Source organism: Mirounga angustirostris, unplaced genomic scaffold (genome assembly GCF_029215605.1).
Source record: "Mirounga angustirostris isolate CCGP_5_RB_7025 unplaced genomic scaffold, mMirAng1.0.hap1 SCAF_7, whole genome shotgun sequence".
Taxonomy (NCBI): domain Eukaryota; kingdom Metazoa; phylum Chordata; class Mammalia; order Carnivora; family Phocidae; genus Mirounga; species Mirounga angustirostris.
Genome location: NW_026991715.1, coordinates 112,203,206 through 112,229,638, shown reverse-complemented (window position 1 = coordinate 112,229,638; position 26,433 = coordinate 112,203,206). Strand labels below are relative to the sequence as shown.

General features: G+C 38.2%; 1 protein-coding gene across 1 annotated transcript in view; it reads right to left on the bottom strand.

Annotated features, from left to right (window-relative positions):
- DCTN4 (dynactin subunit 4) overlaps nt 1-25,580 on the bottom strand; it is a 33,851-nt gene extending 8,271 nt beyond the window's left edge. Inside the window, exons 1-9 of the mRNA XM_045902614.2 lie at nt 25,413-25,580; nt 22,492-22,562; nt 20,146-20,324; nt 11,805-11,848; nt 10,722-10,829; nt 9,097-9,170; nt 8,756-8,868; nt 8,352-8,461; nt 1,792-1,865 (exon numbers count right to left, since the gene is read on the bottom strand). Of these exons, the coding sequence (XP_045758570.1) occupies nt 1,792-1,865; nt 8,352-8,461; nt 8,756-8,868; nt 9,097-9,170; nt 10,722-10,829; nt 11,805-11,848; nt 20,146-20,324; nt 22,492-22,562; nt 25,413-25,547 (908 nt within the window). The 5' untranslated portion in view covers nt 25,548-25,580. The remainder of the gene's footprint in view (nt 1-1,791; nt 1,866-8,351; nt 8,462-8,755; nt 8,869-9,096; nt 9,171-10,721; nt 10,830-11,804; nt 11,849-20,145; nt 20,325-22,491; nt 22,563-25,412) is intronic.
- Nucleotides 25,581-26,433: the final 853 nt, after the last annotated feature.

The following is a 26,433-nucleotide window of genomic DNA, read 5'->3' as shown; positions in this document are numbered from 1 at the left end:
ATATCTGTGTGCATCATGGTAGGTATCTTCCTTATACATTTGCTAGATATATTTTTTGATATTTTATTCATTTCTGTAAATCTAAAAGGCAACTGGTTAAAGGACCCACAACTGACTTAGTAACACACTGCAGAGGTGGAAACACACTACCACATACTTACCACTTTTATAAAGCACTATGTGCCAGGCAATGTTTTAAACACTTTACATTTAACTTATGGAATTTTCACTGTGACTGCATGAGACAGGTGTTATTATCATCACTCCCATTACAGAGATGAAGAAACTCGGCTTGGGAGAAGTAACTTGCTGGTGAGTGGCCAGGATTCAAACTCAAGGCTCCAGGGTCCTTCCCCTTAACCACTGTTCTGCTGCCTCTCTAAGCAAGACAACAGAATACTATACTCACACGTGCTTAGTCTGAACTCAGAATCACCCAGGGTCAAATCTCAGCTTAGTGTTTATACACTTATTCTTTCCTCCAAAGTCAACAGACCAGCATTTCTCAACATTTTTGACTGCTGGAAGGACTTATTTTTAATTGCTGCACAATATTCTACAACCTGAGTGTACCTCAATTTAATCAACTATTTGTTAATGGTTCATCAGCTTGACACTGAAATTGTTTTTAGCTTTTTCCCATTAAAATGTTACAAAACACATCCTTACATAGGTATCTTTAGATATTGGTGGTTTTGTTTCAACAGAATAGATTCCTGAAATAGTACTGCTGGTTTAGTCTATGTAATTTTGTCTTGATATTCCAGACCACTCTCCAAAAAGACTCTAGCAATCCACAAGCCTACCAACAATGTATGCAAATATGTTTCCCCACATTCTCACGAGCACTAAATGCTCTTTATTATTTTAAACTTTTCCTATTAAGTCTCAGAGTCTTTCCATGTATTCACTGACCATTTGAAATTCCTCTTCTATAAGCTGCCAGTTCAAATCCTTTGTCCTACTCACATTTTTATCTTTCCAATCTGTGGGAATTATGTCTTCCAGGGACATTAAACTTTTATCTGTCATGGAGTAGCAAATATTCTTTCCTGCTCTATTGTCTGTCTTAGGATTCTGTTGTCAAATATATGTGTATATATATGTATATATATATACATATACATATATACATACATACATATATATATATATGTTACAAGTCATGTTTGTTGTTTTTTTTTTTTTTGCTAAGGGCCAGCTATTTTCTTCTTTAGTGGTTTCTGGGTTTCCTGCCTTACTTAGTTCCCTCTAAGCACTTCTTGCCCTGAAGTCAAGACAATATTTTCCTAATTTTTCAAAATATTTTTGTTTGATAGGTGGTTTTCGTATACAAAATTCCCTTCTATTGACAAGTCCCAGTGAATTAACACTAATAATCACTTTTATCCCACTCAATGACTGTTATCAGAACATAAGATGAACACTGCTGCAGGGGTACTCTTTGATTTGCTATGCTTGGTTATTTTTTACTTTAATATTTTGGATCATTACCAAAATCAGGTTCTTTATAATTTGTAGTCAATGACCAGTGACTCTCTGTCCAATAATCAACTAACAATCACTGCCCCAGACCACATCATCACAGTGTCCCTTGATGCAAACAGCCTGGATTCTAGGTTTATTTGTTTTAAACTTCATGGTATATAACTTGAAACCTAAACAGAAGAAATAGCAAGATTATTCTGATGTAGTTTTTCTTTTCTTTTGTTTTTAAGCCCAGAGTAAATACATTTTGTGTTGAAAAAGTCAAAGAACAGTAACTAAAAACACTGATCCCAAAATACTCACACAGCAACCAGTTGGATTTTGAATTTGATAGATGTTGGATTAAATTCTGGCTTGCTCAAATTGTGTTCACATTTCTAAAAAGAAAAAATTATAGTACGTATCAGAGGAAAACAAGAACAAACCCTGCTGGATCCACAGAGCTGCTAAATTCGGAAGGATAGCATTGACTCGAGTTTTGCGGTTTTATTCTGCTACAATACCACACGTTTTGAAATACTGTGTATGCCACTGATTGCCAAAATTTGCAAAGATGATTTGGACTTCTCTGGACGTAAGCAAGAACACTAACAGGTATTATTATACTTTTGCGGAGCTTAATAACTACTGAAATAAAATGACACATACTGAGTACATACTAGGTGTGTTGAACCATGTGCTCCTTAATTTAAGTGGATTTAAACAACACATCGATTTTGTAAGGTTAGTGTAGGTACCCAAACTATTATTGTCCCCATTTTACACATGATAAAAATGGGTCACAAGAAGGGTAAGTCATCTGTACAACTCCACAGAGCCAGTAAGAATTAAAACTGGGTCAGGGCGCCTGGGTGGCTCAGTTAGTTGAGCATCCGACTCTTGGTTTTGGCTCAGGTCATGATCTTGGGATCATGAGACTGAGCCCCGAGTCAGGCTCCGCGCTCAGCCGGGAGTCTGAGATTCTCTCTCTCTGCCCCCCACTCACGCGCTCGTGCTCTCTCTAAAATAAATAATCTTTTTTTTTTTTTAAAGATTTATTTATTTATTTGAGAGAGCGAGAATGAGAGAGTACATGAGAGGGGAGAGGGTTAGAGGGAGAAGCAGGTTCCTTGCTGAGCAGGGAGCCCGATGCGGGACTCGATCCAGGGACTCCAGGATCATGACCTGAGCCGAAGGCAGTCGCTTAACCAACTGAGCCACCCAGGCGCCCCTAAAATAAATAATCTTAAAAAAAAAAAAAAAAGAATCAAAGCTGGGATTTAAATCTAAGTAGTGTGATTTCAGATCCCATGCTTTAAAATACAGTAACAATTTTTTACTTTCTTGAATGGATACTACATATACCTGGTTAAAAGAAATCTCTTAACAGTACAAAACAGGAACAGTGTAAAGGTACTTGTCCCCTTGTCCTCCTCCCCAGAGCCCAACCGGTATCTCATGTGTTTTCTCACAAATAGCCTGTGCACATACAAGTATACACACACATCGCCTTTTTCACAATAACATAAAAGGGAGTATTTTATATACTCTTCTGCCCTTTGCTTTTTTACTTATCTTAGAATTCCATACCAGCACACAGAGAGCTACCTCTGTATCTTACTGTAATCATTTCCGTAAAACTTATTCAACCATACCCAAATTGATGGATATCTGGGATGTTTCCCTGATTTTGCTACTATAAATAATGCAGCAATCAGTTAAGTATTCTTATAGATCAGTCATTTCCCGTATGTGTTAACTTTTGCTAATCTGGTTAACTATCAAATGGTATCTCACTGTAGTTTTAACAGACATTTCTCTGATTATTGTAGCAGTATCTTTCATGTTTATTGGCTGCTGGGATTTCCTCTGCCGTGACTTCTATGATACTGTTTACTGGGTATTCGTATACTGACTGGAGTATATTTTCCTTACTAATTTGCCAAAGTTCTTTACATGTTCTGGATACTAATCCCTTAATTACATATCTTACAAATTACTTTTCTCAGGCTATGGCCTATCTTTTCATTACGACAGGTTTTCTTTGGAGTGCAGGTGCAAGTTTTAATGTGTCAAATATATAATATTGTCCTCTATAGTTCGTGCTGATTTGTCTTATTTATGGAATACTCCCCTACCCAGAAGTCAAAGATTTTGTTTCCTTCTAGAAGTTTCGCTCTTCATATGTGCTCATTAAAGTTTCTAATGTTCCAGGGTGCCTGGGTGGCTCAGTCGGTTACGCAACTGCCTTCGGCTCAGGTCATGACCTCAGGGTCCTGGGAATGAACCTCGCATCGGGCTCCCTGCTCAGTGGGGAGTCTGCTTCTCCCCCTCTCCCTCTGCCCCTTCCTCCTGCTCATGCACTCTTCTAATAAATAATAATTATCTTAAAAAAAGTTTTTAATGTTCCTGAAGTTGACTTTTGTGTATGGTGTGAGACAGAGACCCAATTTTATTTTCATGTAATTATTTGACCTAGCAAAATTTAATAGGCTATTCTTTCCCCAATGATCTGCAATGCTGTATTTAGTAAATACCAAGTTTCCTCACACCCATGAGTCTGTTTCTGCTTTCTCTATTCTGTTCCAAGTCTATTAATCTATATATATGCATACTGAAAAAAATTTTTGTTTATACACACATTTTAATTTTCCTTCCCTCCCTCCCTTCCTTACACAAAAAGTTGTGTACTTGCCACACACCCTGCTTTTTGCATTTAAAAATATATCCCATATTAGTACATTCTTTTTTAGAGTTATAGTACTCACTGTGTGGATGTACCATAATCTGCATATTTTGGTTTGTATTTGTGGAGGCCTATCTACCCTGAAGACAGATGGATCAATAGGAAACTGCTTATTTACTTTTGGTAAATATGGTGAATTATACAGTCAACATGAATCTTGTGTAAAGTTTTATTAATTTACATATTAAAATTTATTATCATTAATCTTAAAGGAATCGACTTTTGGTTTTATTGCTCTTTTGTATTTTATTTTATTTTTTTCATTTATTTATTTTTTTTAAAGATTTTATTTATTTGACAGAGAGAGACAGCGAAAGAGGGAACACAAGCAGCGGGAGTGGGAGAGGGAGAAGCAGGCCTCGCGCTGAGCAGGGAGCCCGATGCGGGGCTTGATCGCAGGACCCTGGGATCATGACCCGAGCAGAAGGCAGACACTTAACTGACTGAGCCACCCAGGCGCCCAAATCTTTTGTATTTTACAGTGGTTCTTAATTCATTAGTATCCTCTTCCTTCAAGTTTCTTTGTACTTACTTTGCTGTTCTTTTCCTAACTTCTTAAAATATCTCCTGAAATTACTGATCTTTTATTTCTTCTTTTCTAATATATAGATTTACTTCTAAGCACAGCCTTAGTAATATCCTGTAAGTTTTGCTCTACAGGAATGACTGATTCCTAACTTAGCTGCATTATGATCAAATAATATATTCTAATAATGTCATCTTTTGAAAAATGTTAAGACTAACTTTATGACCAGTATACAGTTAATTTTTATAAGTGTTCTGTGTGTATTAGTAAAGAATATATATTCTGCAGATATTGGGTACATGTTTATTTTCTCGGTTACCAAGAGAAGCATGCTGAATTTCCCCCAAATTCTCGAATGTTTATGTATTTTGAGTCTACGTTATTTAGTGCATACAATTATAGAACTGTTACATCCTCTTTGTGAATTATTTCTTCATGAATTATCCCTCCATTTAAAAATTTAGTATTTACACAATCTATCTTCCCCAGCTATCTTCACTTCCAACCTTTCTGAATTCTGTTTGTGTTTCTTGTGATTAGCATGTAATGGGTAGGCATTTTGTTGGTTTTCTTATTTAGTTGTTTAACAAGCATTTAGTTCACTGGCATTTATATAAATACTGAGATATTTGGCTGTAAATCTATCTCACTACATACTTTCTATTTGAACCACCAGTTTTTTTTTTTGTTTTTTTTTTTAAAGATTTTATTTATTTATTTGAGACAGAGAGAATGAGAGACAGAGAGCATGAGAGGGAGGAGGGTCAGAGGGAGAAGCACACTCCCTGCCGAGCAGGGAGCCCGATGCGGGACTCGATCCCAGGACTCCAGGATCATGACCTGAACCGAAGGCAGTCGCTTAACCAACTGAGCCACCCAGGAGCCCTGAACCACCAGTTTTTTGTCCTTTTCCCTCTTTTCTTTTTGTACATAGCCTTTATCAAGCTGAGAACGCTCTGTATTCCTGTTTTTGAGAGTTCCCCCCCTCCTTTTTTTTAATCATGAACGGGTGTTGGATTTTGTCAAATGCCTTTTCTGCACCTATCAATATGATCATGTGTGTTTTTTTGGTTTTTTTTTTTAGTCTGTTGTTCACAGTATTTCTTTATTACCCTTTTAATTTTCATAGGCGCTCAAGTGATGCCCCCTTTTTCATTTCTGACTAGTAAAATGTGCCCTCTTTTTTTCCAAGAGAGGCTTATCCATTTTATTGGTCTTCAAAGAACCAACTTTTGGTTTTGTTGATTTTTCTCAATTGAGTTCCTATTTTCAATTTCATTGATTTCTGCTTGAATTTTTTTTTTTTTTAGATTTATTTATTTTAGAGTGAGTGAGTGAGTAGGGGGGGAGGGAGGGAGGGGGAGGGGTAGAGGGAAAGAATCCTGAAGCAGCTTCAAGATTCAAGCAGAAATGTGTTGTTTAATCTGCACATACTTGAGAACTTTCTAGTTTTCTAGAACACTTTCTACCTTTCTCCCATGGTGGTCTGAGAGTAGAAACTGTATGATTTCTATTCTTTTAAATTTACGGGGTTTTTTTTTGTTTTTTTATGGCCCAGAATGTAGACTGCCTTGGTGAATGCACGAGGTGAGCTTGAGAAAAATGTGTATTCTGTTAGATGAAGCAGTCTACAAATGTCAATTTTATCTAGTGATTGATGGTGTTGAGTTCACCTATGTCCTTACTGATTTTCTACCTGCTGGATCTGTCCATTTCTGAGAAGGGGGTAATGAAGTCTCTAACTACGAGAGTGAATTCATCTATTTTCTCTCTCAACTACTGCAGCTCTATCAGTTTTTGCCTCACATAGTTTGACACTATTGTTAGGCATATACACGTTAAGAACTGTTATGTCTTCCCGGAAAATTAACCCCTTTAGCATGATATGATGCCCTTCTTTATCTCTGTTAACTTTCTTTACTTTGAAATCTGCTCTGTCTGAACCTAATACAGCTACTCTTCTTGCTCTCCAGTGAGTAGTGTTAGCATGGTATATCTGTTTCCATCTGCTTACTTTTAATCTATATGTGTCTTTTTACTTAAAAAGTGGGTTTTTCCTTCCTTTTTATTTAAAGTATTTGTTAAGTACAGTTGACACACAATGTGACATGAGCTTCAGGTGTACAACATAGTGATTCAACATCCCTATATGCTATGCTCACAAGTGTAGCTACCATCTGTCACAACACTATTACAGTATCATTAATTATATTCCTATGCTGAGCCTTTTATTCCTGTCCATAACTAGAAGCCTGTATCTCTTCCTTCTTTCTTAGAAAGCTTTTGCATTATAGCAATTTTCTAACATATGCAAAATACAGAACAGTATTAGAAATTCCTAGGTACACGTGACCCAGCTTCAACAATTAGCAACTTGTTAGCAACAATGGCCAATCTTGTTTCATCTATACTCTCACCCATTCACCATGCCTATTTTGAAACAAACATCAGACATCATGTCATTTCATCCATAATATTCTGGTATACATCTCTAAAAGATGAAGATATTTTAAAAAATAACATTATTATTATCCCTAAAAACATGAAAAGTTCTTGTAATAGCATCAAAAATCCAGCTAGTGTTTAACTTTCTCCAAAGGTTTCATAAATGTTTCTTCCCTTCCTCCCTCCCTCCCTCGCCCCTTTCTTCTTAGGTTTTATTTGAATTGGGATTTAAATGAAGTCTTACACACTGTGTTTGGTTGATATGCCGCTCAGGTCTCTTCTAATCTACAGCTGTGTTGTTAATGGTAGCCACTAGTCACATGTGGTTAATAAATTAATAAAAATGAAAGACTTAGCACCTCAGCCACACTGTCACATTTCAAGTGCTCAACAGCAACACTTGGTGAGTGGCTACCATGTTGGACTGTGCATATACAGAACATTCCCATCATCAGAGAAAGTTCTGCTGAATAGCATTGATCTAAAAGGTTTCTTTTCCATTTTCTTTTGGTTTTCTTTTACAGTGTATTTATTGAAGAAACTCAGTTGTTTTATAAATTCATAGAGGCTGGATTTTGCTGATGTTTCTTCTTTCTTGCTTTCTTTTAAATTATTATTATTATTATTATTTTAAGATTTTATTTATTTATTTGACAGAGAGAGTGAAAGAGCACAAGCAGGGGGAGCAGCAGAGGGAGAGGAAGAAGCAGGCCCCCTTCCAAGCAGGGAGCCTGACGCGGGACTCGATCCCAGGACCCTGGGATTATGACCTGAGCTAAAGGCAGATGCTTAACCATCTGAGCCACCCAGGCGCCCCCCTCTTTTAAATTATTTTATTACTCCTCTTTGTTTCCTCTCTACCAGCTTAAAAGTTATATATTCTTTCACTACTCTTTTAGGGGTCAGTGCTCTGAACTTATTAACCTTCAGGTACCTCAGTTTCCACATCTATAGAACAGGGGTAACAACAGTACCTTCATCTCATAGTTGGGAGGATTTTTATCTTGAAAGCATTTAAAATGGTGCCTGGACACCAAGTACATTCTCTATAAGCATATTTTATATTTACTACATTCCAGAAGTTTCGGTATTGGCCAGATACCAATGTTTAAATTATTTCTGCTTTTCTCTGGTACAAATGACAATTGTACAGAATGGAATAATTACCCGACAGCGCAGGGACCGTTTGATCAGAAGATGTTTGTGACGAGGATAGAGCTGTGAAGCACAGACTGGCTGGAAGTCAGGCTGCAAGAGGCGCTGCTGAAGGGTGGTCACTAGCATGAAAGGCAGAACCCAGGCTTAGTTTACAATGATTCACTCAAAATCAGACTTATGAGATAATCACATGAAACAATACTTCCTTTGTGAATAGTTCTTCAAAAACTACAAAAGAGAAATTTGATATTTTAAAGTTCTTCAAATGATTGTATCTATTTCATTTGTTACTTGATTTATTTTATTACTAACAACCATGATGCCTTAAATATCTCAAAACTCAGGGCGTATCAGTAACAAAAGCAAAATTAGATGTAAAATAGAAACAAAGCAAAATCATATAAAAAGATTACCCTCTGTTAAATTTACTGGTCTTATATAGTAATCTTCAGGTAGCGGCTCCACTTCGTCTACAGCCTGAGCTGGCTCAATCTTTATCTCTTTCTGGTCCTCTCCTTCTTTAAGGCTAAAAGATAAAAAGCACTAATTTCTCAAAGGTCCACCTGTTCATCTTCAAAGTCTATGATATCAATAACTGACGTATTCTTCTATTGTAGAACATTCTTTCTCTGTTCAGGTCTTTTCTAAGCATGACAATCTTCTTCCCCAGTAGCAACTGTTTAATGTCACATTCCTTCAATATTCATTTTGATACCTGCTTTTCTCCTCAAAGCCATTTAATGTCCAAACTTACGACAGTCCAGCAAGGGTACTGATGGTTGCACCAGCTCGTGGTCGCTGAAGCCTGGTTCCAAGACCGTATTTGTCCTAAATAGAGTTCAGAAATTCCAATTATAAATCCCATTTTTATACATCCTATTTACCAAAAGAAAGACTTTTGGGTGGGACAGCATGAGAAGCTCAGGGAAATAAGCAAAAAAAAAAGCTAATTTGAAAGCTCCTTTTAAAGAAAGTAATTTGTAGCCCCACATCATCTTATTTTTAAAATAATAGCAAAAGCACCAAACATGGAGACTGAAATACATTAGTAGAGTAAAACTGAACTAAATGTGATTTTTTTAAAAAACTATTAATCTAAAAATATCTAAGCTATGACTTAGACCAGAACTATGTGGAGTGTCTAAGGCAAATGATGAATGTCTTCTTGGAACACCCAGTGATCATCTGCTAACTTCTTCAAGGTTAGCAAGAATCATAAAAGAGAACTTACCACTACATGAATAGTGTGTTGCTGTAGGCCCCCAAATAGCAGCAGGTTGCAACAGAGACAAAAAAATGCAGCATAAGACAGAAGCAAACTCATACAGCAGGCAGGTTATAAGGGAAGCTGGAAGAATAATGCCTTTAATTCAAATTTCTCTCCTACATACACTAGTGCATATGCTTATTATACCACTGGGCTATTCTGAAAATTTCATTTAGACTTCATTAAAGTCTCTGGTAAATGTAGATGCTTTGCATATTTTAATGTTTTTATTAAGTTCTAAACTAAATATTTTTATATGGACCTCACCAATCCTTAGGGTTTCAATGGCTTAACTAATTCTCATGCAGAAGCAGTATGACAAGTTACATTTCCTCAACTGTCAATCTACCCCACAGGATTGTTGTGAGGATTAAATATGTGAAAAGTCCTTATTAGAACAGTGTCTGACACATCACTGCCCTTCAAAAAATGTTACTTATTCAATGTCAACCTGCTCGACCCCAAGCAAGCATACAGAAAAGAAATTGTTCTATGAGAGCAAATAAAACTTGGGGGACAATAACAAAAGCTCCAAATCCTAATCTTTTGCTTCTGGATTGGTAGTACACAAACTAGCAGAGAATGACTTCCTTAAAGAATTCCTATCAATGACACTGGCACATATTACTATTTATTTAACCACGCAAAAGGCACCGTGTAAGAGTCAGCGTTCTTCACCCTGGAGAACTATAGGAAGGTACCAGAAATAATCATTTGAGCTGGGAACCCATTACTATAGAATGTCAAAGGTGGCCTACCTAGGTAATATGAATAAAATCTAACAATCGCCCATCTTCTCTGACTTTTCCGATTAAGAGTTCTGTGGTACCTACAAAATTAAACATTAGCCCTGGGGAATAATCAGAAAAGAGAGGGCAGTGATGCAAAAAGGAACACAAGTGTCCTTAAAACTCAAAGAACTCAAATAGAGTAAATGATATGGCAAAAACCTAACTGCTGGGCTTAAAAACCTATGATTTGAGAAACTTTCCTCTGCTACCTATCATTCAGAAATCTAAGGTCAGTGGCCACCTTCTGAAATGATCACTGTTCTCAAGGCACACAGGTCTTGTTCAATGAACTGCACACTCCTTTTTGTACCAAGTCCTCACCGAAAAAGCCAAAGGCATATAGTTTCTACGCCGTGCCAGTTTCTTGCGATCTCGCTCAACCTTCTCTTTCTGAGCAAGCTGCTGGTAATATTCAATCAATTTGTTCATCTGTAAGAAATCAAAGATGCAGTAATTGTTTTCATGAAAAAGCTAACAGGAAATATGTAAAATTAATCAATAACACTAACTGGACACATAATGAACAGAGAAGACAAATGACTACGGTAGGCAAATTTGCCCTTTTCTTCAAAGAGAGTTTCTCTTCATTACATTTCTCTGAATTATTTGCAATATTAAAATGGAACCTTTAAGTTTAACAATGGGAAGAAATGGGCAATGAAAAGGCTAGGAAATTTCATGCCCTCTTTTCACTCCTCTTTTACTTCATTACTTATTTCCCCTTACAACTACTCCCATTTTTTCTGCACGGCCACAGGCCTATCTACTTCTAAGAATGTGACATCTTGTACTGTCTTCTCCCCCACTCATATATTTTCATTTTTAAAGTATGTCTTAATCCTAAAAGCAGTACATGTTAATTGTGAAAACTTCAAGCAATATTAAACATAAAGAATAAAAAGCAATACTTCTCTTATGTCTCTTGTGCCCAAGTCCACTTTTGCCCTCACTAAAGGTATCTGCAATTATCAGCTTAGATATCTTTCTTACACACTACAGACGTGGGTATGAGATTACATTTTGCACGCATTAAAACAAAAACCCTATGTATAGATATACAGCTTTTATATGTCTGAAAATAAGTATTTTTCCATATAGCGGAAAAACTTATTATTTTATAACTTATTTCACTAAAAACAAACACATACTGTTTTCTTTTTCTGATTCACAGCCTGACTACAGAACTAAAGCTACAGCTAGGTTTCTCTATTAACTTAAGCCAGACTAGAAAATACAGCCATTGTGACTTAAATGTCTTATAAGAAGCCCTTTCTGTGTAACAGACACCAAAATACATATCAAAGATTTCTGGCATATGCCATATCCACTGATAAAATGGAAGATCTTCAGTCTTTTTCTCCATCTTTTCTTAGTTCATCCTCTCTCTGATGACGCTTTACTTACCCGTTGCGTGTGAGGATTTTCAGGTTCCTGCCAACCACCACTAGCTGCAAAACAAAAGGACATTAAACAAATTTTCATAACTTGGTATTTTTATTTTCATAAAAACAGGTCATCTGCAGGCCACAAAATGAAACTTAAAAATCATAGAACTTTTTTTTTTTTTTTAAAGATTTTATTTATTTATTTGACAGAGAGAGACACAATGAGAAAGGGAACACAAGCAGGGGGAGTGTGAGGGAGAAGCAGGCTTCCCACCAAGCAGGGAGCCCGATGCAGGGCTCGATCCCAGGACCCCAGGATCATGACCTGAGCCGAAGGCAGATGCTTAACAACTGAGCCACCCAGGTGCCCCAAAATCATAGAACTTCTAAGAAATAGTCCTATGAGTTATATAGACCAAAACATTCAGAATGAAATTTTCATTAAAAATAATGATGGTGACAGGGGCACGTGGGTGGCTCAGTTGGTTAAGCGACTGCCTTCGGCTCAGGTCATGATCCTGGAGTCCCGGGATCGAGTCCTGCATTGGGCTCCCTGCTCGGCGAAGAGCCTGCTTCTCCCTCTAACCCTCCCCCCTCATGTACGCTCTCTCTCGCTCATTCTCGCTTTCTCAAATAAATAAATAATCTTAAAAAAAAAAAAAATGATGGTGATAAAGATAACCACCCCCACCACAACTAACACATGCACAGCTTCTGTGCCAAGCATCTGAAATGCATTACGTTTCATTTTATACAATAACCCTCTGACATGGGGATTCTTATTATCAGTCTCATGAAATTGAGGCTCAAAGAGGTTAAATAACTTGCCCAAAGTCACACAGATAGTAAGTGGTAAAGCTGGGATTCAAACTCAAGCAGTCTGACTCTTAAGAACCTGATCTTATCTAGAATACTGTGCAATTTCTATGTTGTATGACCTTGATTCAGAGAAGAATTTCTTACATAAGAAACAAACAGCACAAATCACAATGGAAAAGATTATTCCAGAAAGCTAAAACCATAATGAATACAGCTGACTCTTGAACAACATGGGTTTGAACTGTGAGGGTCCACTTATAGGCGAATTTTTTTCAATAAATACAATAAAGCACTGTAACTATTTTTTCTTTTCTAGCTTACTATATTTTAAGACTACATATATACAATACATAAAATATACAAAATATATGTTCATCAACTATTTATGTTATCAGTGTGGCTTCCAGTCAACAGTAAGCTATTAGTAGTTAAGTTTTTGGGAAGTCAGAAGTTACCTGCAGATTCTCGACTGCACAGTGAGGGGGGTCAACACCTCTAACCTCTGCATTTGTTCAAGGGTCAACTGTATATCTCAATAAAGCTAACAAAAAAAAAGGGAAAAAGTAAACTATAATGAGATACTATTTTACAAACATCAGTTTGGAAAAATTTGAAAGAAAGTCCCACAGTACTACAGCAGCCAAGGATCTGGAGCAGCGGGTAGTCTACTCTTATTACTAGTGGGAGCAAAAACTGGTAAGCCATTTTGGAGAGCTAAAGATGTAGACAAAACAAGCAATTTTATTTTCAGTTATGCAGAGAAGCCTTTAGTCTTGGACTTAGGAAATACAGACAAGAATGTTTCTAATAGCACTGTTGTCAAAAGCAAAAAAATGAAGGCCTAAATAAATGTCCATCAAGAAGAGACTGAATAAGTAAACTGTGGTAAGTCATGCATAAATCAGCTATGTATCAGGAACATAATGCCAATAGAGAAAAGCTGTAGTAGGATACATATACAGTATATTTCCATTTGTTTCATATTGAAAAAACATTGTTAGTGGCTACATACATATGTGGAGAAGTATAAAGACATGCATGGATACCGATAAACACTGGATTCAGGACTGGTATGATTACTTCTCTGGGAGGCTGAGGAAGGGGGATCTAGTGGGGATAGGCTACACAAGGAGCTTAAACTGTTTTGGTTATGTTTAATTTCTGAAGCTGGGTGATAAATTTCTGAAGCTGGGTGATAAATACATGAATGTGTATTATCTGTATAAGTAAAAATAACCTTTTTTCAAAACAAAAAGGACGCTTGTTGAAAGTGACACCACACCTTCTTGCAAGAAACGACAACAATATCCTTTAGTATGATATTCATATTTTAAAGGTTGCCTTACTTATTAAGACAATCGTGAAAAATAATTATGTGAAAGAAATGTTTTAGCTGTAATACTTCGAAAAATCTAGATGTTTTACCTAACTGCTTTAGAACTGGTAATTTATTCTGAAGAGCAATTTGGGAGACATAACGATCTCATTTCCTTGCACATTACAGACACAATGGCTTACTTATAAATAAACAAATAGTTCTAAAGTGGTTTCAGAGTTTCTCAGACACCAATGACATCATGAAAGAAAAAATTATCTGTACTCTTTAAGAGCTCCCACTATTCAATTATTATTGTCAAGATACCCTAGAGGAGACAGACTTCTAGAAGTAAACACAGGTTTTAAGCTCTGAAATATAAATTCTCCAACATTAATGGCTCATAATCTAAAAAGCATAAAACATTCTCTTAAGAGTAACACTGAGAAATCTATTTGAACTTCTGGGCTTTGTTTCTTTACCTTGACAACAAGAGACAAAATACAAACATAGAAAAATACACTTCAAAAAAAATACACTTCAACTCACTGAGGCATACATACTCTGCCACTTTGAGGTTGTTTTTCATATTTAACTTACATTCATAAGCAAATTCAAACAACTTACTTGCTACACTGATACTAAAATACACAAATATTTACTGACAATCTAAAGATGCTATAGACTCTTTCTAATAAAAATCACATTTCAGGAAATATCTATCCACCAATGAGCAACAACCAAGAGCTCAAGCATTCTAAACCAAAGAGCAAACACAACAGAATCAAGGATTAAATTTTTATTTATTTTTTTAAAAAGATTTTATTTATTTATTTGACAGAGAGAGAGCGAGAGCAGGAACACAAGCAGGGGGAGTGGGAGAGGGAGAAGCAGGGGGAGTGGGAGAGGGAGAAGCAGGCTTCCCGCCAAGCAGGGAGCCCGATGCAGGGCTCCATCCCAGGACCCTGGGATCATGACCTGAGCCGAAGGCAGATGCTTAACGACTGAGCTACCCAGCTCCCCATGACCCCAGGATTACGACCTGAGCCGAAGGCAGATGCCCAACGACTGAGCCACCCAGCACCCCAAGAATTAAATTTTTAAGAAGAGAGTTGAATCTAAAGAAACCTGATCCATATTTACTTCCAAATTGTGTAATCATCTATAAGAAGTTTTTACTTAAAGTCCATCTTCATTTTAGTTATGTCAACTGACATAATGAGTTCATTATGGGCTTCGTCATAGACTAGCAAGCTGCAATTTTAAAGATTTTATTTATTTATTTGAGAGAGAGAGAGAACGCACAAGCAGGAGGGAGGCGGAGAGGGAGAAGCAGACACCCCACTGAGCAGGGAGCCCAATGTGGGGCTTGATCCCAGGACCCCAGGATCATGATCTGAGCTGCAGGCAGACACCCAACAGAGCCACTCAGGCGGCCCCCAAGATGGGAATTCTTACCAAGTCTAAAAAGTTTCAGAAAACTGAATAAAATTTCTGAAAGATAAAAGATATGGGGAGTTAGCAATGCAACTATTTTTATAAAAAATAAATAGCAACTCAAGATTTTGAACTGACTACACAGAGTTTCTACTCTCTGATGTTAACCATGGAGTACCGGAAATGTAAAAATAAAGGAAGTTTCCCAGTCAACAAAGCCAAAAGACAACCGACAGAATGGGAGAAGGTATTTGCAAATGACATATGAGATAAAGGGCTAGTATCCAAAATCTATAAAGAACTTATCAAACTCAACACCCAAGGAACAAATAACCCAATCAAGAAATGGGGAGAAGACATGAACAGACATTTCTGCAAAAAAGACATACAAATGGCCAACAGACACATGAAAAAGTGCTCAACACCTTGGCATCAGGGAAATACAAATCAAAACCACAATGAGATACCACCTCACACCAGTCAGAATGGCTAAAATTAACAAGTCAGGAAATGACAGATGTTGGCGAGGATGCGGAGAAAGGGGAACCTTCCTACACCGTTGGTGGGAATGCAAGCTGGTGCAGCCATTCTAGAAAACAGTATGGAGGTTCCTCAAAAAGTCGAAAATAGAGCTACCCTATGACCCAGCAATTGCACTACTGGGTATTTACCCCAAAGATACAAATGTAGTGATCCGAAGGGGCATGTGCACCCCAATGTTTATAGCAGCAATGTCCACAATAGCCAAACTATGGAGAGAGCCTAGATGTCCATCGACAGATGAATGGATAAAGATGTGGTATATACGTACAATGGAATATTAGGCAGCATCAGAAAATGAAATCTTGCCATTTGCAACGACATGGATAGAACTAGAGGGTATTAAAAAAAAAAAGAACTAGAGGGTATTATGCTAAGTGAAATAAGTCAATCAGAGAAAGACAAGTATCATATGATCTCACTGATATGTAGAATTTGAGAAACAAGGCAGAGGATCATAGGGGAAGAGAGGAAAAACATGAAACAAGACAAAATCAGAGAGGGAGACAAACCGTAAGAGACTTTTAATCTCGAGAAACAAACTGAGGGCTGCTGGAGTGGAGGGCGGTGGGAGGGACGCGGTGGCTGGGTGATGGACATTGGGGAGGGTATGTGCTATGGTGAGTGCTGTGAATTGTATTAAGACTGATGAATCAGACTTGTACCCCTGAAACAAATAATACATTATATGTTTAAAAAAAAAATAATAACCAACATAATATTAAAGAAGGACAAAGCTGGAGAATTCACCCTAGATAGTTATTAAGATCTATTTTTAAACTTTTTATTTTTATGTATTTTAATTTTATTATTTTTTATCATGAATATGCTTCTAACATACAGTGTTAGATGCAGTTGTACAATATAGTGATTCAACAATTAAAAAAAAAAACCCAAAACAATTCTATACATTACTCAGTGCTTATCACAGTCAGTGTACTCTTTTTTTTTCGTTGTGGGACTTTTTAAAAACTTAATTACTTTTTAAATTCCAGTATAACCAATGTACAGTGTTATATTCGTTGCAGGTGTACAATATAGTGTTTCAACAATTCTATGCATTACTCAGTGCTCAAATAAGTGTACTCTTAATCCTCTTTGCCTATTTCCCCCATCCCCCCACTTACCTGCTCTCTGGTAACCATCAGTTTGTTCTCTATAGTTAAGAGTCTGTTTTTCTTTGTCTCTTCTTTTCTTTGTTCGTTTTGTTTCTTAAATTTTTTATTTAAAAAATAAATAAAGGAAGTTCCCTTTAATAAAGGTAAGTGCAATCTCCACCCTGAAATGCTCAAATGATGGAAAGGTAGTTAGTGCCTTAGGTGGTCTTTAGGTCAAAACACACACACAGTTTTTCTGTTTTACTGCTAAACATTTTATGTAAATACATGTGTCTTTGAGCATGTGTTTAATGCTCCAGCATATATGGATATGGAAATGCTGGGCAGAAGGATAAAAGCCGTTTATTTTCAATAAACGGTGAAGGGGTTTTTAAGAGTACACTATTACGATGAACACTGAGTAATGTACAGAATTGTTGAGTCACTGTATTGTACACTTGAAATGAATGTAACACTGTATGTTAACTCTACTAGAATTAAAATAAATAAATAAAATGCCATTTATTTTGTTAAAATAAAAACAAATATAAATAGGGGCACTTTGGAGCACCTGGGCGGCTCAATCAGTTAAGCGTCCAACTCTTGATCTCAGCTTGAGTCTTGATCTTAGGGTTGTGAGTTCAAGCCCCAAGTATGGGGGGAAAAAAAAGGGGGGGGTGTCTGGGTGGTGTAGTCAGTTAAGTTTCTTACTCTTGGTTTCGGCTCAGGTTGTGATCTCAATCGTGAGATCGAGCCCCAAGTTGGGCTCCACACTCAGCATGGAGTCTGCTTGAGATTCTCTCTCCCTTTGCCCCTCCCACTCGTGGTCTCTTTCTCTCTCAAATAAATAAATTAAATCTTTAAAATAAAAAAAAAATAGGGGTCCCTGGCAGGCTCAGTGAAGGAGGAGCATGTGACTCAATCTCGGGGCTGTGAGTTCAAGCCCCATGATGGGTGTAGAGCTCACTTAAATAAATATACTTTAAAAATAAATAAATATAAATAAATAAAATTTTAATAATTATCAAACTGCTCTCCAAGGTGGTAGTAGATGAAAGAACTATTTTGCCATATTCTTGCCAACACATGATATTACCAGATCTAAAAAATTTGCCAAATAAATGAAGTTTTAATTTGCATTAATCATACAAGGCAATTTATGGATACTCAAAGAAAGAGTCAAAATAAAAGGAAAGGGCTAATGAATGCAAGGCCACACAAGGTGGATGGAAGAGCTGTGGAACCAAAGAGGGCTGTCTCAAGAGAAGATTCTCAAAGACCTGGTGCCCACTTAACTGTGAAAAAGATTTTTGCTGGTGGCATTAAAGAAGACACTGAAGAACATCACCTAAGAGATTATTTTGAACAGTATGGGAAAATTGAAGTGATTGAGATCATGACTGACCAAGACAGAGGTTTTGCTTTTGTTTTTTTTTTTTTTTTTTAAAGATTTTATTTATTTATTTGAGACAGAGAGAATGAGAGACAGAGAGCATGAGAGGGAGGAGGGTCAGAGGGAGAAGCAGACTCCCTGCCGAGCAGGGAGCCCGATGCGGGACTTGATCCCGGGACTCCAGGATCATGACCTGAGCCGAAGGCAGTCGCTTAACCAACTGAGCCACCCAGGCGCCCCAGAGGTTTTGCTTTTGTAACATTTGATGACCATGACTCTGTAGACAGGATTGTCATTCAAAAATCCCATACAGTGAATGGCCACAACTGGGAAGTAAGGAAAGCCCTATCTAAGCAAGAGATGGCTACTGCTTCATCCAGCCAAAGAGGTCGAAGTGGTTCTGGAAACTTGGTGGTGGTCGTGGAGGTGGTTTTGGTGGGAATGACAACTTTGGTCGTGGAGGGAACTTCAGTGGTCAAGGGGGCCTTGGTGGCAGTCGAGGTGGTGGTGGCTATGGTGGCAGTGGGGATGGCTATAACGGATTTGGTAATGATGGAAGCAACTTTGGAGGTGGCGGAAGCTCTAATGATTTTGGCAATTACGACAATCAATCCTCAAATTTTGGACCCATGAAAGGAGGAAATTTTGGAGGCAGAAGCTCCGGCCCCTATGGTGGTGGAGGCCAATACTTTGCCAAACCACGAAACCAAGGTGGCTGTGGTGGTTCCAGCAGCAGCAGTAGCTACAGCAGCGGCAGAAGGTTCTAATCACTGCCAGGAAACAAAGCTTAGCAGGAGAGGAGAGCCAGAGAAGTGACAGGGAAGCTACAGGTTACAGCAGATTTGTGAACTCAGCTAAGCACAGTGGTGGCAGGGCCTCGCTGCTACAAAGAAGACATGTTTTAGACAATACTCATGTGTATGGGCAAAAAACTCGAGGACTGTATTTGTGACTAATTGTGTAACAGGTTATTTTAGTTCTGTGGAAAGTGTAAAGCATTCCAACAAAAGGTTTTAATGTAGTTTTTTTTTTTTTTGCACCCATGCTGTTGATTGCTAAATGTAATAGTTTGATCATGACGCTGATCAGACTATAAGACGCTAAATGTGTCTTTAAAAAAAAAAAAATAAAGGGCTAAAAAATGTCAGGGGAGAGAAACACAAACTTGAGTTGTAACTTTATGGAAGGTTAAGGTCCTTCCATGGAATCTGCAAGGTTTGGAGGAGTTTGGAGTCAAGATAAAGATCATTTTAACCTGACTGTGGGCCCTTCCATGTACACATTTTGGTTATTGATCATTTTTATTTCCACTTCTGAGAGCTGCTCTTCTTATCCTTTGCCTAGTTTTTCTCTGGGGCTTCTTCCTTGATTTACAAGCATTCTTCATTTTTGCTTATTTATCTTTAGTCTGTTATATATGACCCAAATATTTTTCTTAGTTTGTCACTTTTATCTTTTAAATTTGTTCATGGTGTCTTTCATCATCAGGAGTATTTATGTTTTATGAAGAGCATTAACATTTTGATTCTAAAAAAGTGTCGGATTTACCAATGCTATTTTACCAACTCTAAGAAAACTCAATAGTTTACCCAGTCTTAGATGAAACATTATAGTCCATAAATGTGAGAATTTGGAAACACAGAAGATTTACCTCTGAATTTAGCTCCTGCCTTCCAACAGGTAACAGAAATAATCATCTGTGGGCAATTTTAACACTACCAATTTCACAAAATCTCATGCTGAAGTCCGCCTGACTCACCCACAGATTTGTCTGCCATGCCTACATCTCTAGATGTCCAGCGACAAAATCCACAGGCCAGGTAGTAGGCTTTCTTCATGGTGGTCTTGGCAGGGTCATCTGGAAGTTGTGTGGAGATGCTTGTTGCCCGAGTAGAGAGAGTGTGCATACAGCCGGGACAGTCAAAGCAGTTGGCACACCTATAATACAACACCACTGTTATTCATTTGACAAATATTTATCAAGCAACTGCTATGTGCCACACACTGTTCTAGGTGTTAGGAACTCAAGAGGGAACTATAAGGGAGGACTGTCTCTCAACTAAAAAGAAATAAAAAACATATTAAAATCTTGTTTTAAAATTTAAAAGATATTACATGTTCATTTCATTTTTTAAAAAATGCAATCATCACCAAAGTTCCTGAAGAATTAGAGCCTGACAGAATCCTACTCCAGAGAAAATCACTATTAAACAGCCTGGATTTAACAATTTCAGACTCTGTTTAGGCTTGTACAGACCACAAAGATTTCTGAGGAAGAGAGAGGTCACCGCTTATGCCTTTAGACAGGACAGAGCAGCTGCACAATGACAACTCAAGAGGCAATACTACAATAGGCTGTGAAACTGGGTCTGGAAAACAACTGCTTGTTTGCTGTGCCAGAGAGCTGACACAGAAACCAAACGATGCTATCAAACTGCAACAGTTCAGGAGCAGTGCCTTTTCGGGGCTTTCTGTTCTCTCCTTAGGCACTACTCTTCCTAATGCTCAGCCAACATTTCCCCTTCGGGGGCCCCTGTGCCTTGTTGCTTGTAACTTTTTCACCATCTGAGATTATTAAGATTTCACTCCTAGTCCTGGACTTACTCTGAAACTCTGTTCTACAACTCTAATTACCTGCGATATTTTGCCATAACATCCTCATATAAGGATAATAATGGTATCTACCCACTGTTCACTGCTCACTGATACTTTGAGGATTAAATGATGAAATCAATGTGTGGACAGCACACAAAGAAACAGTGTCTGGCTTATTAGGAACTATTTCTCGGGTTCAGGAAAGAAAAGTCATGGTGGTTCACATCCATGGAGGTGTAAGGATATGATTGGTAGCAAAGGACTTACACACTAAGCTAAAAACCAAATGGCACCCAGTGACAATGAGCACACCTATTACCCAGATCTTGGTTTTTAATACCATTTTCCAATAAAAGGAACCAGGGCTCCTTGGAGAAATGGCTAATTCAAGGACTGAGGCAGAGTCCTGGGATGAGCCTGGAGTATCTTGAAGGACCAAAAAATAAGAAAATGCTCAAATGAATGCACAGCCCCCCCCAACCCACGCAACAATGGGGGTATGTCAAAGGGATATAGAAGTCTACCAAAAGAGCTCCCGATGGCCAAAGCTGGAACAACGTGAGCAAAAAAATAAAGTGGTACTGGATTATATCCTAAGGTATAAAATCAATATTCACGCTTTAAATAAATGATTAAATAAATAAATAGGGGAGGAGAAAAATCTGCCTTTCAAAAGAATTCCAAATAATTTAAGTAGAGAACCCTCATGGAGGGGGAACATAACTCCCCACTATTTAAGTGTCGGCTGTAAGAGTGTTTTCTTTCCAAAGAGTACAGTATAAAAAAAGAGAAAAAATTCTATATTGGAGAAACCTGACAAACACTAGCTCAAGCCAGGTCATCAAGGCTAACATCAACAGTGATAAGTTCCATTGACAGTATGTACCCTTGGTGGGATGTAATGAAAGATGCACTTTACCTCTGTTGTCTTCCTCCCCATAACACATTCCCCCAGCTGACGAGAAAAACATCAGATAAATTCCAATTGAGGGACATTATACAAAATATCTTACCAGTACTCCTCAAAACTTTCAAGGTCCTCAAAACCAAGGAAAGTTTAAGAAAATGTCACACCAAGAGAAGCCTAAAGAGACATGAGTATTAAATATAACATGGGTATCCTAAATAGAATCCAGGAACAGAAAAAGGAGATTAGGGAAAAACTGAGGAAATCTGAATAAAATGAAGCATTTATTTAATAATAAAGTATCAATGTTCATTAATTGAGACAAATATACTATACTAATACAAGATGTTAACAATAGGGGAGACTATGTATGAAGTACACAGAACTCTCTATACCGTCTTCACAATAATTCTTAAGTCTAAAACTGTTCTAAAATAGAAAATTAATTTTAAAAAATCAAAGGACATTTCATCTTTGGCAAAGGTGATGCTAAAAAATGAAAACCAGCTAGTTAAAAATGTGAGTTATTTTCCATGTGTTTTCTTGCCAGCTATTAAAAAAATAGTTGAGGAAAACAGAAAAAAAAATGGATCCCAATCTTACCTATTCTTTTTTAGTTTGGCTTCAGCCGATGGCATATTTTCTAAGCAACTGGGACAATAATGGGAGTCCACCTAGAAAGGAACAAGAAATCAAAAATCAGAGGAAAAGGCACTCAGTCTAGCTTGTATATACATCTATTCCAAATAGTGAATTCTAAAACATACTGCAGCAGAAAGTGAGAAACCACTGATATGCCAAAGAACCTAAACTGTTTTCAGCTTAGGGTTTATTCTTTTTTTTTTAAAGATTTTATTTATTTATTTGAGAGAGAGAGAGAGTGAGAGAGAGCATGAGAGGGGAGAAGGTCAGAGAGAGGAGCAGACTCCCCACTGAGTGGGGAGCCCGATGTGGGACTCGATCCTGGGACTCCAGGATCACGACCTGAGCTGAAGGCAGTTGCTTAACCAACTGAGCCACCCAGGCGCCCTAGGGTTTATTCTTCAACCATGTTTTTTCTTATCCTCTGTATTTCCTAAAACCCTTCCATTTTTCCTTTCTGATCTTACCTGTTCCATCAGGATTTTATGTAATAATGTGTTAAAAGTTGTCTATGGAAAAGAAGAACTCTATGATAATCTAATGAACAGACTAATAAATAAAATAACCCAATTTGTGAAGCTGTGATCAAATACCCTTCTATCCTTTTATACTGTTTTAACTTGACCACACTTAAGTTGTTAAGGGAGACTTTAAAAGTTTTCTCATTACTGAAGTATTACATGTTCACAAAAGCATAAATTAACATTTACAAAATCAGCTTTAGCCAACTGGTTAGAGATTTTTAAATAGCAAATTAAACTACTAAACTAGCAAGATAGTCTTACTGTATTTAACTCAAAAACACAGAAGAAAATTAAATTCACTGTATTTTTTTTAAAATATTTTATTTATTTATTTGAGAGAGACAGAGATAGTGAGAGAGAGCTCGAGCAGGAAGGAGGGGGAGAAGCAGACACCCCGCGGAGCAGGGAACCCGATGCAGGGCTCGATCCTAGGACCCTGGGATCATGACCTGGGCCGAAGGCAGAGGCTTAACCATCTGAGCCACCCAGGCGCCCCGTAAATTCACTGTATTTTTTAAGCTCTGAATAATTATTTTCTTTAATGTAGGTAGATCCTATTTGACAGTTCTAGAACTCTAATCACCTACAGATGTAAAGACAGATTTAAATGAATATAAATACTATGACAGAAACTGGCTTCTTTTTTCATCATCTGCTATACACAGGACCACCTTTGAAAAAATAAAGTCGCTGCTCAAATAATCTCCAGGAACATAAAACACAGTATTGCTAACTAATATCTGCACTTACTCATCATAAAAGGCAAACTATAATTTGTTCCTTCTTGTGGCTCTTTTCAAATTCTGCCTGTCCCTTCATGTGCAGCTCCAATCCCATGTTCTCCATTAGAACTTTCTGGATTCCTCCAGCCCTCCCTAGCCCCATCCTTCCCCAAACCCTAAACGATCTCCACTTCACAGGTGGAGGTACACATGAGTCTGTAAAAGATGCAGTAAGACAGAATGTCCTAGCTCAAGATATCCTTAGAAATCATGGAGACTGAGCTCTCTAATGACCATCAAGTGGGAATCTATTCCAACATATTCTGGAGGTGGAGGTGGAGCTGGAGCTGGAACAGGAAAGCATAAAAAAGACAAAGGACCTGCTAAACAGATACAGAGAAAATGCTAATGGAGAAAAAAAATACAAGAAATATCGTGTATATTATATGGCATTGATTTTTCTCTTGTATTACTTAACTGCTTTCTGTGACTATTCTTAATATTATGAAAAATACACCCAATAAAATTGTTAATAATAATGTGTAAAACAGCTTATAGTATAGGACACGTTTTCATATGCATTTTTAACAGTCCAGGGATTTTCAATGTTCTCTGAATCATGTTTCAAATCCTGATTTGAAAGGCTGCTGTTGAGTTTCAAATCTTGGTCCTCCCTGCCACCCCCAAAGTTTTGGCTGTGTGACCTAGGGCAAACACTGTGTTGCTTTAATTACAGTTTTGTTGTTTTTTTTTTAAATAATATCCATTCTATTGGCCTGTAGGATGATTAAAGGAGTTTACATAAACCACGTGGCATATAGAAAGTTCTGAATAAGCAGCAACTGTTACCAGCAGCTTTTCCTTAACTAGACTGAGTCACTCAACAGCAGGATTTATGTTTTTCTCGTCTTTTAAAACCCAAAGCTTACGGAATGAACAACAAGATGTGCCAAGTGCTGTAGAAGTTTGGGGATTTTCTTATTTGTTTTTTTGTTTGTTTCTTTTATGGGGTGGGGCGTTTTACGTTCTGAGCAATCCGACTTCCAACGCCCACTTGTGCCTGCGAAGGACAGCACCATACCCTCTGGAGAAGCGCCATGAGCTTCTTAGACCAGACCTTATTCTAAGAGCTTTTCACCCAACTCGCCCCAACCCGATCTCTTCCCTGCTGCAGGCCTTGGCCTGAGCCAGAAAACACAGCAACGCCCAGTTTTTGGCCAAAGTAGGGGCAGAACTTCCAGGATGGGAGGGGCATGAATGAGAATGCCTGTGGGCTCCACCCTACAATCAGTTACGGATCTCGCCCCTCAAGTGGCCTGAATAATCCACCCCACATCTTCCTCCCCAACCCACCCAATTACCAAACACCCCAGGAGACCGCCAGGGTCCCTAAAGTCAGGTTTGTCCAATCCGAGAGCGCTCTAGAACCAAAAGATCCGCTCAGCCCCACCCAAGGCCGTCCTTCTTTCCAAATGACAAATTATAAGCAAATTAAATTAACAGCAAATCTGAGTGACGGAAGACATAACCAATCGGCAAGCCAGGAAAATGACTACCCGCCAGTCGCGGTGACTAGGACGAACCCTTCCCCCCCTCCCCCAACATATACACATTCTTCACGGGCCGGCTGCATTACCTCGTGAGACACACATTCCAGCGACCGCAGCTCGCTACAATAGCGGCAGAAATAAAGCTGCGACAGCGGGGCCCGAACCTTCTTTTCTCCCTGGACTAGGTAGAGAACCCGCTCCGATTGCAGCAAGGACGCCATCTTGGAGGGGGAGGAGTCAACGACGCTCTCGTCGCGTCACGTGATCCAAGAGCCTGCGTTTGCCTCGCCGCTTTTCCTACGTCTTTCGTCGGAGACTTTGCGTAGGGTTTCCGACCCAGCGGGGTCTGACGCGGGCCGAAAGTCACAGTGCGCGTGCGCAGCTGGGGATCCCTGCTTTCTTCCCCAACGTTTCAGTGAGCGTTTGTTGCCTGCACGAAGTCTGACTTTTCTATCATTAAGTACGCAATCACAGATCACAACCAGACAGGCCAGTGCTCTCCTTTTCTTTGTTTCTTCCAGAAAGAGAGGCTGCTCTTCTGTTTTATTTACAACTGCCTCTCCTGCCCTCACCTTCCAGGCCGACTTCCAGAAGGCAGATGGGTACCCCTTGACCAACATTTCTTCATTTCCTCCTCCCCCCGGCCCTTGGCAACAACCATTCTCTCTGCTTCTATGAGTTTGACTATTTTAGAATCCATATACAAGTGAGATAATGCAATATTATCTCTCTGGGTCTGGCTTATTTCGCTTAGCATACTGTCCTCCAGGTTCATCCTGTTGCTACAAATGGCAGGAGATATATATGTATATATTTATGTTTGTATTATATTTATATTTCAGTTATTGTGTAAATATTTATATATCACATTTTCTTTATTCCTCTGCTGATATTTACATTGTTTCCATCTCTTGGCTATTGTGAATAATGCTGAAATGATCATGGGAGTGCAGCTATCTCTTTTAAGATTCTGATTTCATTTCTTTTGGCTATAGACCCAGAAGTGGAACTACTGAATCATAAGAGAGTTCTATTTTTAATTTTTTGAGGAACCTCCATATTGCTTTCTGTAGAGGCTGTACCAGTTTACATTCCCTCAACCGTGTA